General features: G+C 49.9%; 1 protein-coding gene and 1 pseudogene across 3 annotated transcripts; one reads left to right on the top strand and one right to left on the bottom strand.

Moving 5' to 3' along the window:
- The first annotated feature begins 7594 nt into the window (after positions 1–7594).
- LOC109734527 (mitogen-activated protein kinase 4-like) lies at positions 7595–10076 on the top strand. 3 transcript variants are annotated; one of them, XM_045230903.2, is made up of 3 exons: positions 7595–7904; positions 7978–8403; positions 8980–10076. In XM_045230903.2, the coding sequence occupies exons 2-3, from the start codon at positions 7981–7983 to the stop codon at positions 9664–9666; spliced, it is 1110 nt and encodes a 369-aa protein (XP_045086838.1). In that variant the 5' UTR covers positions 7595–7904; positions 7978–7980; the 3' UTR covers positions 9667–10076. The 3 variants fall into 3 exon arrangements, with proteins under 3 accessions (XP_045086838.1, XP_020149322.2, XP_040250525.1); XM_040394591.3 differs by having other exon boundaries at positions 7596–7845; XM_020293733.4 differs by having other exon boundaries at positions 7595–8403.
- A 1612-nt stretch (positions 10077–11688) lies between these two features.
- Positions 11689–12608, bottom strand: LOC109734526 (uncharacterized; annotated as a pseudogene).
- Positions 12609–15065: the final 2457 nt, after the last annotated feature.

The following is a 15065-nucleotide window of genomic DNA, read 5'->3' as shown; positions in this document are numbered from 1 at the left end:
CGCCTAAGTTTGAAAAATCCTACCGAGTGGTGAGCAAGCCTCTCACTCGGGGGCTTAGCTGCAGTCCAGTACTCGCCTAAGTTTGAAAAATCCTACCGAGTGGTGAGCAACCCTCCCACTCGGGGGCTTAGCTGCAGTCCAGTACTCGCCTAAGTTTGAAAAATCCTACCAAGTGGTGAGCAACCCTCCCACTCGGGGGCTTAGCTGCAGTCCAGTACTCGCCTAAGTTTGAAAAATCCTACCGAGTGGTGAGCAACCCTCCCACTCGGGGGCTTAGCTGCAGTCCAGTACTCGCCTAAGTTTGAAAAATCCTACCGAGTGGTGAGCAACCCTCCCACTCGGAGGCTTAGCTGTAGTCCAGTACTCGCCTAAGTTTGAAACACATCCCTATCCGCAAGGACGACGAGGTGCAGGTCGACTACAACCTTCTCCTCGGAGCTACGTCACAAGTACAATGTACGCTCCATCCGTGCAGGTCGACTACAACCTTCTCCTCGGAGCTACGTCACAAGTACAATGTACGCTCCATCCCTATCCGCAAGGACGACGAGGTGCAGGTCGACTGCAACCTTCTCCTCGGAGCTACGTCACAAGTACAACGTACGCTCCATCCCTACCCGCAAGGACGACGAGGTGCAGGTCGACTGCAACCTTCTCCTCGGAGCTACGTCACAAGTACAACGTACGCTCCATCCCTATCCGCATGGACGACGAGGTGCAGGTCGACTGCAACCTTTTCCTCGGAGCTACGCCACAAGTATAACGTATGCTCCATCCCTATCCGCAAGGTCGACGAGATGCAGGACGACTGGAATCTCCTCCTCAGAGCTGCATCTCAAGTACAAATGTTATTCCGAGTGAAGGACAAGTTCCACTCGACAGCAAACACAAGCATATTCGGAGATAAACCAAATTCAGATAAATCCTAAGGCTCCAGACCGCAGATTAAAGTACTCGGACATCAAGCCCGAAGGAGTTTAATGGTTACAAAATCACTCAGCATTCCGAGGCAAATTTAAGGTGAGGCATAAAAAGTTTGTTCACTCCGCAGGAGGAGGGCTAGCAGGCTCGACGAATTCTTCCAGGTCGATTCCGTCGGCAATCCGAGTGGCAGCAGCAATGAAGGTCTCCATGAAAGATTGGAAGTCGTGCTTCTTGGTATTGGCAACCTTGATCGCTGTCAGCTTCTCTTCTCGCGCTTCCTTGCAGTGGACACGAACCAGGGACAGAGCCACATCAGCACCGCACCAGGCAGAAGACTTCTTCCATTCTTGCACTCGACCGGGAACCTCATTAAGTCGAGTCATCAGAGACTTGAGGTCATTCTGGAGCGTCGCCCTTGCTCAGAGAGCTGCGTCGATCCGCGACATTGCGACTTTCAGTCGAGCAAGATAGTCGACAACACCAGCAACGCGAGATTCCAGTCGGAGCACGTTCATGGCAGCTTCGTCCTTCACTGGAGAGTGGATGGGGTCCAAGCTTGTCTCAACTCGCCCAGTCTCTTCCTTGAAGTTCTGGCAAAATTTTGCACGCACAATTTAAAGATGAGTCAGTGGTTGTATGTCGAGTCGACGGTAACAAGTCAGTCGGGTCGGAGAAAATACCTTCAAGCATGACGAACAGCTTCTTAGCAAGACCCCCCAGATAGTTCTCCAGATCGTCCCTCTTGCGAGCAATGCCTTCCATCTTCTCATTCAGATTGTTCTTGTCCTTCTTCAGGCGAGTCGCTTCCTTATTGGCTTCATCAAGGGCAGTTTTCAGCTTGGCGTTTTCTTCCTCCAGTTTGCCGACTGAAGCTAGTTTCTGTTCAGCGAGTGCAATTTTCTCATCAGCTGTTTTCTGTGCGGCCGCAAGATCTTGGTCCTTTTTCACCAGAGCTTGGTTCAGTTTCTCTGAAAGAAACAACGCTCGGTTCAGAAAAAGCAAAATAAGATCCGGTTCAGAGACAACTCAGTTGACAAGTTTTTTCTTACCAGCGGCTTCATCCTTGGCTTTCTGCAGATTTGTCTTGGCCAGCTCCAGATCGAGGATTAGTTTTATCTGCTTCTTCTCCAGGTCAGCAAAACGAGCTCCAAGTTCACAAGATTTCTGTAATCAAAGGACAGTCAATAGACAGATGGAAAGACTGGTTACTTCAGAGCAATGGTCTGATAAATTCAGCAAGATCTAAGACTACTACCGAATCAAACATCCAACAGTAGTCTCGGGGACTACACCCAGTGGGTGCACTTAGCATGCCCCCACTAGTCCAGTTTCCACTCGACGTGCTCTGTCCAGGCCGAGTGTTAAAAAAAGAGGCAAGTTGTTCTCAGACCATAGTCAACTGCCCGCAGTCGACCACTGTCTCGGGGACTACACCCAGTGGGTGCACTTAGCGTGCCCCCACTGGTTCAGGTTCCACTCGACATGGCCCGACCAGGCCGAGTGAGAAAATTCCAATTCTAAGACTACAGTCGACTGCCCGCAGTCAATTATAGTCTCGGGGACTACACCCAGTGGGTGCACTCAGCGTGCCCCCACTAGTTCAAAGATCCAGTCGACTCAAGATACAAGTTTGCTCAGTGGCAAATCAAAAACACCCAGTGGGTGTACAAATGTGAAACGCAGACATATGAAAAGATTTTTCAAAGGAAGTTTTCAGGCAGCATATCCTAACAGAACAAGTGGCAAGCTAAAGAGTCAGTTGGTGATCAACCAAGCTGGACGTTGCTCTGAAGGGCTGAGCTGGCGTCGTAAGCAGCTTGGCTGGCTTCCCGGACCATCTTCATCTGCTCCATCATGATGCCCGCCTAGCGTATGGCTTCCTTGGCAGCACCCACTTGGTCCTCTGGGACGTGATGTGCGGTAAAGAGCGAAGATGGATCGGCTAGAGTCTGAGCAGTCGACGCTGAAGGCTGAGCACTCGTCAGTGGTACGGCGAAAGTTACGGAAGTCCGATTGGCATTGCCACCTTCCTGGATCGCTGTTTCGGTCGCCGACGCAGACTGAGGTGTCTTTCCAGCTGACGCCTTCCTGTTTCTTCTCCCCTGGGACCTTAGTGGCACGTCTTCGTCATCATCTGGAAGATCAATGACATGGGGAGGAGCTGCAAAAAGAATTAATTGCCAGAAATTCAATCGACCAATAAAATGACCGAGTAAATAAGGACAAGATTATGAGAATCGTACCTGGATTGGAGGTGACGGCATCTTCCATTTCTTCGTCTTCATTCTTGTAAGCGGAAGTCTCGGAGGTAGCAGCACTGCAAATTTCAAGATTCAGTCGGTCATGTCTATAACAGTGAGTCGACCAAGACCCAGTTCGTACTAAACAAGGAATTCAAGTCCAACTATTACCCGGAAATAGTGGGAATGGTCACTTTGATCTTGGGCAAGGCTTTCTGCGGTTTTGATGGCGCAGCTTTCGGTTGCTTCGGTGCCTTTTCAGTCGGCGCTGGAGAAGACGTCCGAGGGCACTTTGACGACTGCCCGGTTTGCGTGGTCGCTTTGCCGTGGGCGCTTGCCGGATCGTGAGTGAGCTTGGACGCCTTTCCCTACGGGGAGGTGAGTCAATCTCTTCTTCATCACTCGGGTCGTCGCTCTCCTCGTCCTCTTCACCATCAGAATGCCACGCCGCTCTCGCCTCCACTCGCCTCCCCCTCCGGGTCCTGCTCCTGCTCTCCGTTGGGCATCGAATACATCTCAGTAAGAGCCTAGAAGACAACAAGCAAGACAAAAGTCAATCGGTTGACTACAACCAGCTACATGATAAATCAAGATAACACTCGGCAATTCAGAGTTGGACCTTGTCTGTTTCGTACGAGTTGTCGAGTGGAGGGACTCTCCTGGACCCCCTGGGGTTATCTTTGTTGCCAGTGATACCCTTCAACCACTTCTCCACCGTATCCTCGTCGACCTCTTCTGGGTGGATCCGAGTGGAATCGTCAATGCCCGAATACATCCACATCGGATGGTCACGGGCTTGAAGCGGCTGAATGCGTCGTCTGAGGAAGACTTCCAACAGATCCATGCCGGTCACGCCGTCACGGATGAGCTGGACCACTCGCTCAACCAGCACCTTTACCTCCGCTTTCTCCCCCGGGGTCATTTTCAAGGCGGATGGCTTCTCTACTGGAGCCATGGAAAAGGGGGGAAGTCCAGTCGACTGACCTGGAATCGGCTGGTCTTTGCAGTAAAACCAGGTCGACTGCCACCCTCGGACTGACTCGGGAAGGATTATGGCTGGGAAGGAGCTCTTACCCCTCATTTGAATCCCAAGAGCCCCACACATCTGGATCACTTTTGTCTTCTCATCACTCGGATTAGCTTTTTTGACCGACTGAGAGCGACACGTGAAAATGTGCTTGAAGAGGCCCCAGTGTGGTCGACAACCCAAGAAATTCTCGCACATAGACACGAAAGCGGCAAGATACACGATGGTGTTGGGGGAAAAGTGATGAAGTTGTGCTCCAAAGAAGTTCAGGAAAGCTCGGAAAAAAGGATGAGGAGGCAAAGAAAACCCGCGGTCGACGTGAGTGGCGAGGAGGACGCACTCACCCTCCTGCGGTTGGGGCTCAGTCTCGTCCTCCGGGAGCCGCGTGGAACCGTGGGGGATCAATCCCTCCTCGGGCAGATCGTCGATGTCGTCCTGACGAATCGTCGACCGGATCCAATCGCCCTGGATCCAGCCGCGCGGCAAACCGGACCTCGACGAAGATCCGCCCCGGCTGGACTTCTTCCCCTTCGCCTTCGCCGTCGCCTTCTTCGCGCGCTCCAAAGCCACCGTCTTCTCCTTCCCCATCGCAGCGGTCGGAGCTCGAACAGAGCGGCGGCACCGGGGTGGGAGCAGATGCGATGGAGAAAACGGAGAAGGAAGAGGAAGAATGGGAACGCACTGTTCAAAAAACCCCAGTCCGACGCCTTATACGAGGTTGCTTCCGAGCGACTGACCTGTGGACCCGGGCGATCTTATCAAATCCCGCAACAGTCGCGCGCACGATACGTGGCGAAAAAGGTGGTGCAGAAATCGAGGCGGCCCTGCCTAATCCAACCCGATTACTGCAGCCTCGTCCGCCCCACGCGCTTCCCAAAATTCGAATCCCGCGAGATCCGCGGGCAACAGAGCAACCTGTCAGACGGAAGATTTTCTCCATATCAACGCTCGGAGCTTTTCAATAAAAGTTCACTCGACAAAACCAAGAATGGATCAAGGCGACTGAAAAAGAAGTTGGTGTCACCATGTTGATTCATCGATCCCAACAAGATAGTTCCGAAGCGCGAAAATTGAATCGGAAGTATTTTCAACTCCTTCTCCACTCAAACCCTGAACCATTCGGGGGCTAATGATGAAGCTATGTACCTAGGGTAGGGTTATAGGCCTGACCTAGACACCCTCCCCAAGGACATCACCCTAGAGTCAGAAGCATTCGAAGGGTACCATCATCCACTCGACCAGAAACGTTCCACTCGGAAGAATCACTGTCACTCGACCGTAACAGAAACCACTCGACATACAGAAGATCTAAAGTCACTCTGCACAGCAGCGGTCGGGCATTTACTCATAGACTTAATGATCATTTATAGCACTTTATTATGGGCGTTACCTGTAACGCTCCTTCTTTATGTACATTGAATTCCTTGTAACGTGGGCTGGCTGGGGTCCTGGCGCACTCTATATAAGCCACCCCCTCCACTAGCACAAGGGTTCGCACCCCCTGTAACACACACATGCATAATCCAGTCGACCGCCTCCGGGCACCGAGACGTAGGGCTATTACTTCCTCCGCGAAGGGCCTGAACTCGTAAAACTTGTGTGTACAACTTTACCATAGCCAGGATCTTGCCTCCTCATACCTACCCCCCATTCTACTGTCAGTCCTCGATCCACGACAACCCCCCCCCCCCCCCTAAAAAAACAAAAACCCCAGCTCCTGAGCTGCTAATGCGTGGATGTTTTTGGTCCCGATTGGTGTTACCAACCGGGACCAAAGGCCCTCCTGCCTGCTCTCCGAAGCGGCTATGTGGAGCCCCACCTGTCCCGGTCCGTAAGCGAACCGGGACTAAAGGTCATGGGCTTTAGTCCCGGTTCCAGAACCGGGACAAATGGGTCTTTTTCTTCTAGTGGTTGTAGCTCCCTGGAGATGAAATAAGGTTCTCCCCTCCTATCCTCCGTCCCAACTATGTGTCTCGCATCGTCAGATGGCGTGTGGAGGTGTGTCTTCCGCGGATCTCGCGGTATTTCATCGGTGTTTGTCTTTGCTGGATCTGTTTGGACCCGTTCTTCGTTCGTCTGCATTCAAGTGTCTATAGGTTGGATCCCTTCCATCTACGTTTCTTGTCATCGGTGACAGTTGTTGATTGGTACGCTGGTCCTTTGGGTCTTAGTTTTAACTGCCCTAAGGTTTGTCTGACTCCTGAGGGGGGGGGGGGGGGGGGGGGCGATGACAGTAGCAACATTCAGCTCGCTCAAGTGTTTGTACTCATCGCTAGGTGGTCTGCGAAAATAGATCACTTCTGGTATTCTTTGTATTGACGTGATATTTGATATGAATAGATCGTGTATGGAAAGTTTGTGTAAAGAAGCAGCTCAAAAGCTAAAAACGTTAGGACTCAAAATGTTGATCAAACAGAATTAGGCAGCTGACCTCGCAAGGCGTAACCGCTTGCAGTGACCCAAAGCTGGAGGATAACCCAGGATGATCAAAGAATACAGTATCAGTATCTGGCATCGCTTAATAAAATATATAATCGGGCAGCCGAGTGCATAAGCGTAACCACTGGCTGATCATCATGGATGTGGATGGGATGCTCCCAAATATCCTGGACGTTAGACCCGCCCAACTCGAATCACACGGCGAAATCATGAGAGCATCTTCAATAGACGCCCAAAAAAGCTCCGCGCGTTAAAATTTCATTTTTGTGACGCCGAACATCTTCAACAGATACTGTAAAATATTACGTGCGCTAAAAAGTTTTGGGCACGCGCTGAAAAAGCTATCGCGCACAGCATATTTTGGGCCCCGGATTGCGCACGCTTCATAATTTGCACTGCGTGCTTTTGTGAGCACACGTTTTTGGGCGTTTACTAAAGTAATGTGGGTCCCGGCACAATAAAAGTGCTACAATGACGTGCTATAACTTTTATTCCGCGTGAAATTTTTTGTGCGGCCGTTGGAGATGGTTTGACAGCCCTCGCGTAACTCCTCCTTACCGTACGCGCCGCTGCCGCCTGCCGGGTCAACGGGGGAAGGAAAGGCGCGCGCGGCGGAGAAGCAACCCAACCGCTGCACCGATCAGGAAAACGACCCACATTTTACTCTACCGCCCGAGCGCAGCGCGCCCTCGTGGCCCCGCCCGACGCCGGGCACGCGCCCCCGACGGATCACCAGCCGTCGCTCCAGCGCCGCACGCTACGCGGTGGCGGGGCCGGCCGCGCACGTACGAGGCGTTGCCGGAAAGCGGGTGGGCGGCTTACCCGGAAGAAGCGGCGGCGACTCGTCGACCCTGATCCCGGTCCCTAGGAACGGCAGTGGCCATGTGTCCCGAGGCCGGCCAGGTGGGCAGGGCGGCGGGTATATATAGGGCGGCCACATGAGGCCTTTCTCATCGTCTTCCTCAGCCTGCCGCGTGTTCCATCTCGCTATCTGCCCGCCCCTTCGCTGTACCTGAGCGGCACCCATCGCCATCTTCCTCATCACCACTCCCCCAAGTCCAGTGGAGCTACGTGCGTGCGTACGCTCGTTCGTTCGTTCCTTCCTTCCTTCCCCGAAACAAAAAAAATAGACAGAGAGCCCTCCTGCTCGGTCGCTCTCTGCCTTTGCCTCCGCCTCCGTGATGATGAATTGTGTGTGGGGTGGAAACAGAGACTGTCAGTACCATGGGTCAAGCTGATAAGACTTGGCAAAATTAAATTGGCACCCTAAACTAGTAAACTTTTTCCTTGTTATGCTTCCATTGTTCTCAATTAATAGATAACTCTATGTTTCCCTCTTCTCCGCAGAAAATGGCAATGATGGTGGATCCCCCGAACGGCATGGGAAACCACGGGAAGCACTACTACACCATGTGGCAGACCATGTTCGAGATCGACACCAAGTACGTGCCGATCAAGCCCATCGGGAGAGGAGCCTACGGGATAGTTTGCTCCTCGATCAACCAGGAGACCAACGAGAAGGTCGCCATCAAGAAGATAAACAACGTCTTTGACAACCGCCTGGATGCGCTGAGGACGCTGCGCGAGCTGAAGCTCCTTCGGCACCTGCGCCATGAGAATGTCATTGCCTTGAAGGATATAATGATGCCGATACATAGGAGGAGCTTCAAGGATGTCTACTTGGTCTCCGAGCTCATGGACATGGATCTGCATCAGATAGTCAAGTCGTCTCAGCCGCTGTCCAATGACCACTGCCAGTATTTCCTTTTTCAGGTATGCGTCGGCTCTGTTTTTCATTTTTACCTTTGCATAACGCTTATCCATGTAGTCTTTCATCTGTTCACCATTCTGACATAAGCTAGTTTGTTCATGCTTCAGGTGTACGCTAGTATAATGTTGTTTTTGCAGTTCATACTAATTTGCATTAAGTTCGTGATCTATCTAAAGCTGTTGGGTTTTAACTAGTTAAGTTGCCAAAGAACAATCTGCTAATTTATGGAAGAAGCACATGTCAATTTGAATATGTCTAGTAGTAGCTTAGCTTCTATAGCTGCTCCCTAATGGTGCTTGTGCCCTGGAAGTGCATTTCTTAAAAGCAACCTAATACACAGCAGACATGAATATGGTATTTGCATGAACCTATAACTTGAGCCTCTGTAAATTATTTGAGGAAAACTATGTAGAAACTGAACTTGAGCATCTTGCATCGGACCGATAATTAAATAGTTGTCCTACAGATTAGTCTTGTTTGTTACCATGTCATCTTCTCCTTTTTCTGCTGATCCTTTTTCTCTCATATTTGTCGATCAATCAATAATCTAAGACCCCCACCATTTTCCTTGACTGTAGCTGCTCCGAGGACTGAAGTACCTTCATTCAGCGGGGATACTCCATAGAGACCTGAAGCCTGGGAACCTTCTGGTCAATGCGAACTGTGACCTGAAGATCTGTGACTTTGGTCTGGCCCGCACAAATAACACTAAAGGTCAGTTTATGACAGAATACGTTGTCACCCGCTGGTACAGAGCTCCCGAGCTGCTACTCTGCTGCGACAACTATGGCACTTCCATAGATGTCTGGTCTGTTGGCTGCATCTTTGCTGAGCTACTTGGCCGCAAGCCGATCTTTCCAGGAACTGAGTGCCTTAATCAGCTTAAGCTTATAGTCAATGTTCTTGGCACCATGAGCAAGGCTGATCTCGCGTTCATTGACAACCCAAAAGCTGGCAACTACATTAAATCCCTTCCATACACCCCGGGGATGCCCCTCAGTATCATGTACCCGCACGCGCACCCTCTTGCCATTGATCTGTTGCAGAAGATGCTTGTCTTCGACCCTTCCAAGAGGATCAGTGTCACCCAGGCTCTGGAGCACCCCTACATGTCCCCGCTGTATGATCCCAGCGCAAACCCTCCTGCTCAGGTGCCCATCGATCTCGACATAGATGAAAACATTGGCACAGATATGATCCGAGAAATGTTGTGGCAGGAGATGCTCCAGTACCACCCTGGGGCCGCCAGGATGGTGAATATGTGACAAGCAGGAATGAACATGTGAGAGCAGTGTGCCACACCAGGGCCTTCACATGTTCATTCTTCGTATAAAGCTTTAATGCAATTATCACAATGCCGTCGAGTGACCTGTTTATGTAAATATGTGTACAATAAACGGCGTATGGATTTCTCTAGCTGTGGGTCAGTACTTGGTAGTATATACATAGACTACTGTGTTGTAGAAGCGGAATTCGGTTATGAAGAAGCTTGTGTAAGTTGTAATCTTCTTTTTTTTTCCCTGATTGTAAGTTTGTAATCTTAGACACTACTCTATGTATATGGACTACTGTATTGTAGAAGCGGAATTCGGTTAATTAAGAATTGGGTTATGAAGAAGCTTGTGTAAGTTGTAATCTTCTCTTCTCCCCATGATTGTAAGTTGTAATTTTAGAAGCTGCTCTATGTATGGAAGGCCTAAACTTTCAAGTGACCTTGTTTGCTTCTACCTTCAAATTTGTCTTGTTTCTTCAAGAGCTAGAAAACTGCAGTTTGTATGGTGTTTTCTGTTTGGCTTAAAATGTATAAACTCTGAAGCCCCCTTGTAATATGCAATGTAGTACCACCATATGCTGATGTACACACTGAATGTGCTGATGCAATGGTGGTCAAAGTTATTACTCCTATTCCCCTGGGAAAGAACTCATCCGAAGAATTCTGAACTCTCAAGCCCTCAACTGGAGTCCAGGTCCAACGAAACCCCCGCGTCGCCAGCCCCTGGCGACACGGAGGGCGATCTACCGCGCCGGCCCTAGGCCTCCGCTCCTCTCTCCCTCCTCCTGCCGCCGCCCGAGGCCAGGCCGGCGTTGCCTGGCCAATGACGGCGGCGGCGGGGCCCTCTCCCTCGCGCGGTGATGGCGATCTCCTGTCAGCGGCGGCGGCTCATGGATCGACGGTGCACCGGCGGCAAGGAGCAGCGGGCGCCCGGCGGCGAGTGTGACGGCAACGACAGCGCAGGCGCGTTCTTCCCGCGGCCGAGGAGCACCTATGGCAGCGGCCCAGATCGCGGGCCTCGTCCGCGGGCCAGCAGATCTGGAGGGCGTCTACAGGCGGGCATGGTGGGCCTGACGGCGCCGGCTTAGGCACCGCGGTGGTGCCGTGGCCGGTCAGGCGGCGGCGGCCTGGATCCATCGTCCAGTCCCCGGCAGAGATGGCGGCGATCCGTGCACGAGATGCTTGATGGAGGTCCTTCGAACAGATCCGGGTGAAAACTTGCTTTTGGCTTACTGCCAAAGCCGGCGGTGGCGGCGCTATTTTGCGACATTCCCTTCTTGAAGGCATCGCCGAGGAGAGTTTCAAGGTCACTGTCTGCTACCTCCGGGGGAAACCCTAGATCAGTTGATCGGAAGACGGCGGCATTCTTATGTCGTTCCCCCCTTGGGGGCGTCGCTCTTGGAGGTGTGCACGGGCTCGAGGGACCAGTGGACCGCATCTTAGGTGGAGCGATGCTTCATCCTACACATTGATGGCGACGGATCTCGATGGCGTGGCGCAGTGCAGATTCGTCGTCCGATGTGCGAGGATGGACTCGCGCAGGAGGGCGACGCTGTCTGGTGTCGTGGTGGCGTCGATGGCAGAGAGACCTGGCACGGTAGATGCAACAGTACAACTCTGAAGATGGGTTGGTGGCAGGTGGCTGCGGCGGCCTCATACCCGGCAGGCGTCCGGGTTGAAGAGTGCGCCGGACTGGTGGGTGCCCCATACCCGGCAGGCGTCCTGGTTGGGACCTCAGGTCATAGATGTTAGGTTTGGCTGCGAGGTCTGTTTGGTATTAGGCCCAGACTATCAGCATCCCTACATCAACTAGATAGGAGTAGCGGCAGATGTTGCCTAGACGGTGGCTTTAGTCTTACTGTTGTATAACTTTGTAAGGTCTTGTGAGAATAATTAATAAAGTGGCCTCATGCATTGCCCAGATGCAGAGGCCGGGGGTCATCCTCCTTTTCTAAAAAGAAAAACTGGAGTGGTTGGATTATTTTCACTTTGTGTTTCTATGTAACTGAACAAATAAGCAAACAAAAGCAGAACTTGCATTGTGTTGACTTAAAATCACAGTACCAGTAGTAGTTCAGATATGTGAGAAATATTAACTGACGAAAATCCAAGATGCAGATGATACACAGTGGGGCATGGTATGCTACTGGTTCACTACTGTCGCCAACATCTTTCTTCTGATGGATTTGTCTTAGAACGTGGTTCCGTTGAAGCCCACATTGTACCCCTGCAGCGCAAAACGAGGCACATCATCATCACAACACAAAAACACGGTACATTTCTTGTTGTCAACTACAGTACAGATTTACTCCCAATGGATCAATGTGTGTGTGTGCCTGGACATCGTCGAACTTGACGTAGAACCTGCTGGCGCTGACGGAGAGCTTGGCCTCGAGGATGTCGGCGAGGGCGGCGCTGAGCTTGCCGTTGACGCCCGGGCCGAGGCCCCCGATGGACATGATCTCCCCCTACGCCGCGGGCTCCTCGCTCCCCGCGAACGACGTCGGCACCGACCCGTCGATCGACACCGTCACGTACTGCGCCACAAAGGGCAGCGGGTCAGCAACGCAGTCTAAATCGGGAAGGCATTCCGTCGAGCAGACGGAGCGCGCGCCGGGGAGGGAGGGGTTTAGTTGGTGGGGGCTACGGATTCTGGCTTGCCGATGATCCTGGCGAACGCCCTGGAGCAGTCCCTGAGTATGTCGGCGGCGGCGACGGCGTCCACCGGCACGTTGGTGCTCAGGCTCAGCTGCGGCATCGCGTACTATGGCGGGGGTGTGGAATCTGTGGACAGGGGAACAAGGCACGCGTGCTAGCTGAGACGAGCGGGGAGGAAACAGGGGAGCACCTATGTGCCGCTTACTGCGGCAACCAGTCGGGGCTTCGCACAGGGCGCTCCCCGACTGGGCCGGCCCACACAGGCAGCGAGCGGTGTAAAAATGAAAGAAAAACGCAAAGTTTCAGGGAGGAATCAATCTCACGACCGCGCACTTGTAGAGCGAGGTACCTGACCACTACGCCTGATTGATGCTTATGGTGATATGGCAATGCGAACACTATAGAACTAGTCACATCACCAGATCCGGTTATTTTTTATTTTTTCGATCTTTTCTTGTAATTTCTGAATATATTTTTCAATGTAAGAACTTTTTTACGAACACACACGAGTTTTATTTTTCAATATGTAATCAAATTTTAAAAAGGAACAATTTTGAAGTTGTGGACAAATATCGAAAAAAGGAACATTTTTTAAAATTACGATCAGTTTTGATAAAAACAGACAAGTTTTTTGAAAAATGTGAACAATATTTTGAATTGTTGAAAAAAACTAAAAACAGGAACATATTTTGAATTTGTGAACAAATCCTGAAAAATATGAACATTCTGTTAAATTCTGAACAAAAATTCACAGTCATGAACAAGTTTTGACAAAATGCGAACAGTTTTTGAATTTGTGAACACTTTTCAAAAAGAGGAGCATTTTTTAATTTGTGATTTTTTTTTGAAAACGGGAACAATTTTTTAGAATGATGAACAATTTTTTAAAGATGTGATTTTTTTAAAGAAAACCGTACCAAAACAAAATATGAAAAACGATCATTTTTTGAAAATTGCAAACAATTTTTGAAACGTGAACAATTTTTGAAACATTCCAAAAAAAATGTCCTCGAACCTGAAATTTGTTCAAAAATTCAGAAAAATGTCTATATTTTGAAAAAGTGCGTACATATTTTGAATTTCTGAACATTTTCATAGACAAGAACATATTTTGCCTATGCGAACAGAAAATTTGAAACTGCAGAAAATGTTTTTGAAAAACATGAAACTTTTTTGAAGTTGCGAACAAATTATGAAATTTTGGAAAAAATTGAAACCACGAATATTTTTTGAATTTTTGAACAAATATTTGAAAATGGAACATTTCATGAAATTATGAACAGTTTTTTAAACAAAGCGAACAAATTTTGCAAGTTATGAATAAAATTTGAAAACAGGAACATTTTTCGTAAAAATGAATTTTTTTTGTAAAATGTGAACATTTTTTGAAAAAGAAAAAGAAATCTGAGAAAGAAAAAGGAAAAAAGAAAAGAAAATCGGAGAAAAAAGAAACAAAAAGAAATAAGTAAATAAAATAAACAGAAAAAGGAAACAAGGAGAGAAAAGGAAAAAAAACAGAAAAAAGAAAAAGAAAAGATAAACAAAAAACTAAGAAATCCTGTTCAGGAACCTTCTAGAAGGTTCTCAAAACCGTAAAAAACCGGCTGGGAACCTCTAGAAGGTTCCCAAAACCGGGAACGCTGAAAGCGCTTAAACAGGCCGGCCCAATACGACCTATCGGATCGACCGCCTGTGTGAACCCGCGACTTCTTGCCGCAGAGAGCGGCGAATAGGAAATTCCGAGGAACAGGGAGGGATTGATTACGTGCGGCGATAGCGAGGCAAAGGCGGATTTGGCGCGGGCCCAGGCGGCCCGAGCCCGGCTCGGAACCGAGCTTCTTTCCGGCTCGGTGAGTCGGCTCACTCGCTGGTCAAGAGTTGCATTTCCGTTCGTTCGCTGGTCAGGACTCAGGAGCCACATTTTTCCGTGACATTGTGTTTGGTGGAGGAAATCAGTGATAGTGACGGAAATTGGATAGATAATAGTAATTGGAGAGGAAAAGGAATTTAGGAGGTCAATTTCATTATTATTTTCCCATAATAGACAAATTTTATTGATTCATAATGTTGCATAAAAATATGCAACACAGAGAAAAAGGAGTTGAAAGTGACATCCAAATTTCATTTTGAAGTGAACTCAAGCATGCAGTCGCAAGCATCAACATCAACCACCACCGATGACAGAACTCTGGACTGTGAGAAAAGTGCTTCAACGACGATGATTGCAAGAAGGGAACAACACGAGAGCACCACCATTGTCATATCCATCCCTGGAGGCTAGAGCTTGGGTTTTCACCATGAAAGATAACTACTTCATACCATGTGTGGGCCTGCTCGACGGAATGCCTTCCCGACTGAACATACAGGACGTACCACGTGTGTGTGGAGCAGATCAGAGCACGTCCGTCAGGATCAACAAGGTCACCAATGCCACCAAGAACCCACTGAAGGGGCAATCCTGTATCCTCAACTCTTCAGCAATGTTTGGACTCAAACTGCAAACATAAAGCCACCAGAGCGGCCATAACCCATAGTCCATCCAGCAGCCTCGACCCATCTTCACCAAAGTCCTTTGGCGACGGTTCCAGACACAACCTCGAGCATTCAGGTAGCGAACCTGGTAGGGAAGCCTCATCAGAACTCGATCGCCCGCCGTCCACCACTATGTGCGACGTTCGCGTCATCCAACTGCCACCGCATTCCTCAAGACCATTGTCGTCACGCAAGGAGTAG

Source organism: Aegilops tauschii, chromosome 7 (assembly GCF_002575655.3).
Source record: "Aegilops tauschii subsp. strangulata cultivar AL8/78 chromosome 7, Aet v6.0, whole genome shotgun sequence".
NCBI classification, from domain to species: domain Eukaryota; kingdom Viridiplantae; phylum Streptophyta; class Magnoliopsida; order Poales; family Poaceae; genus Aegilops; species Aegilops tauschii.
This window is presented reverse-complemented; position numbering and strand designations above follow the sequence as displayed.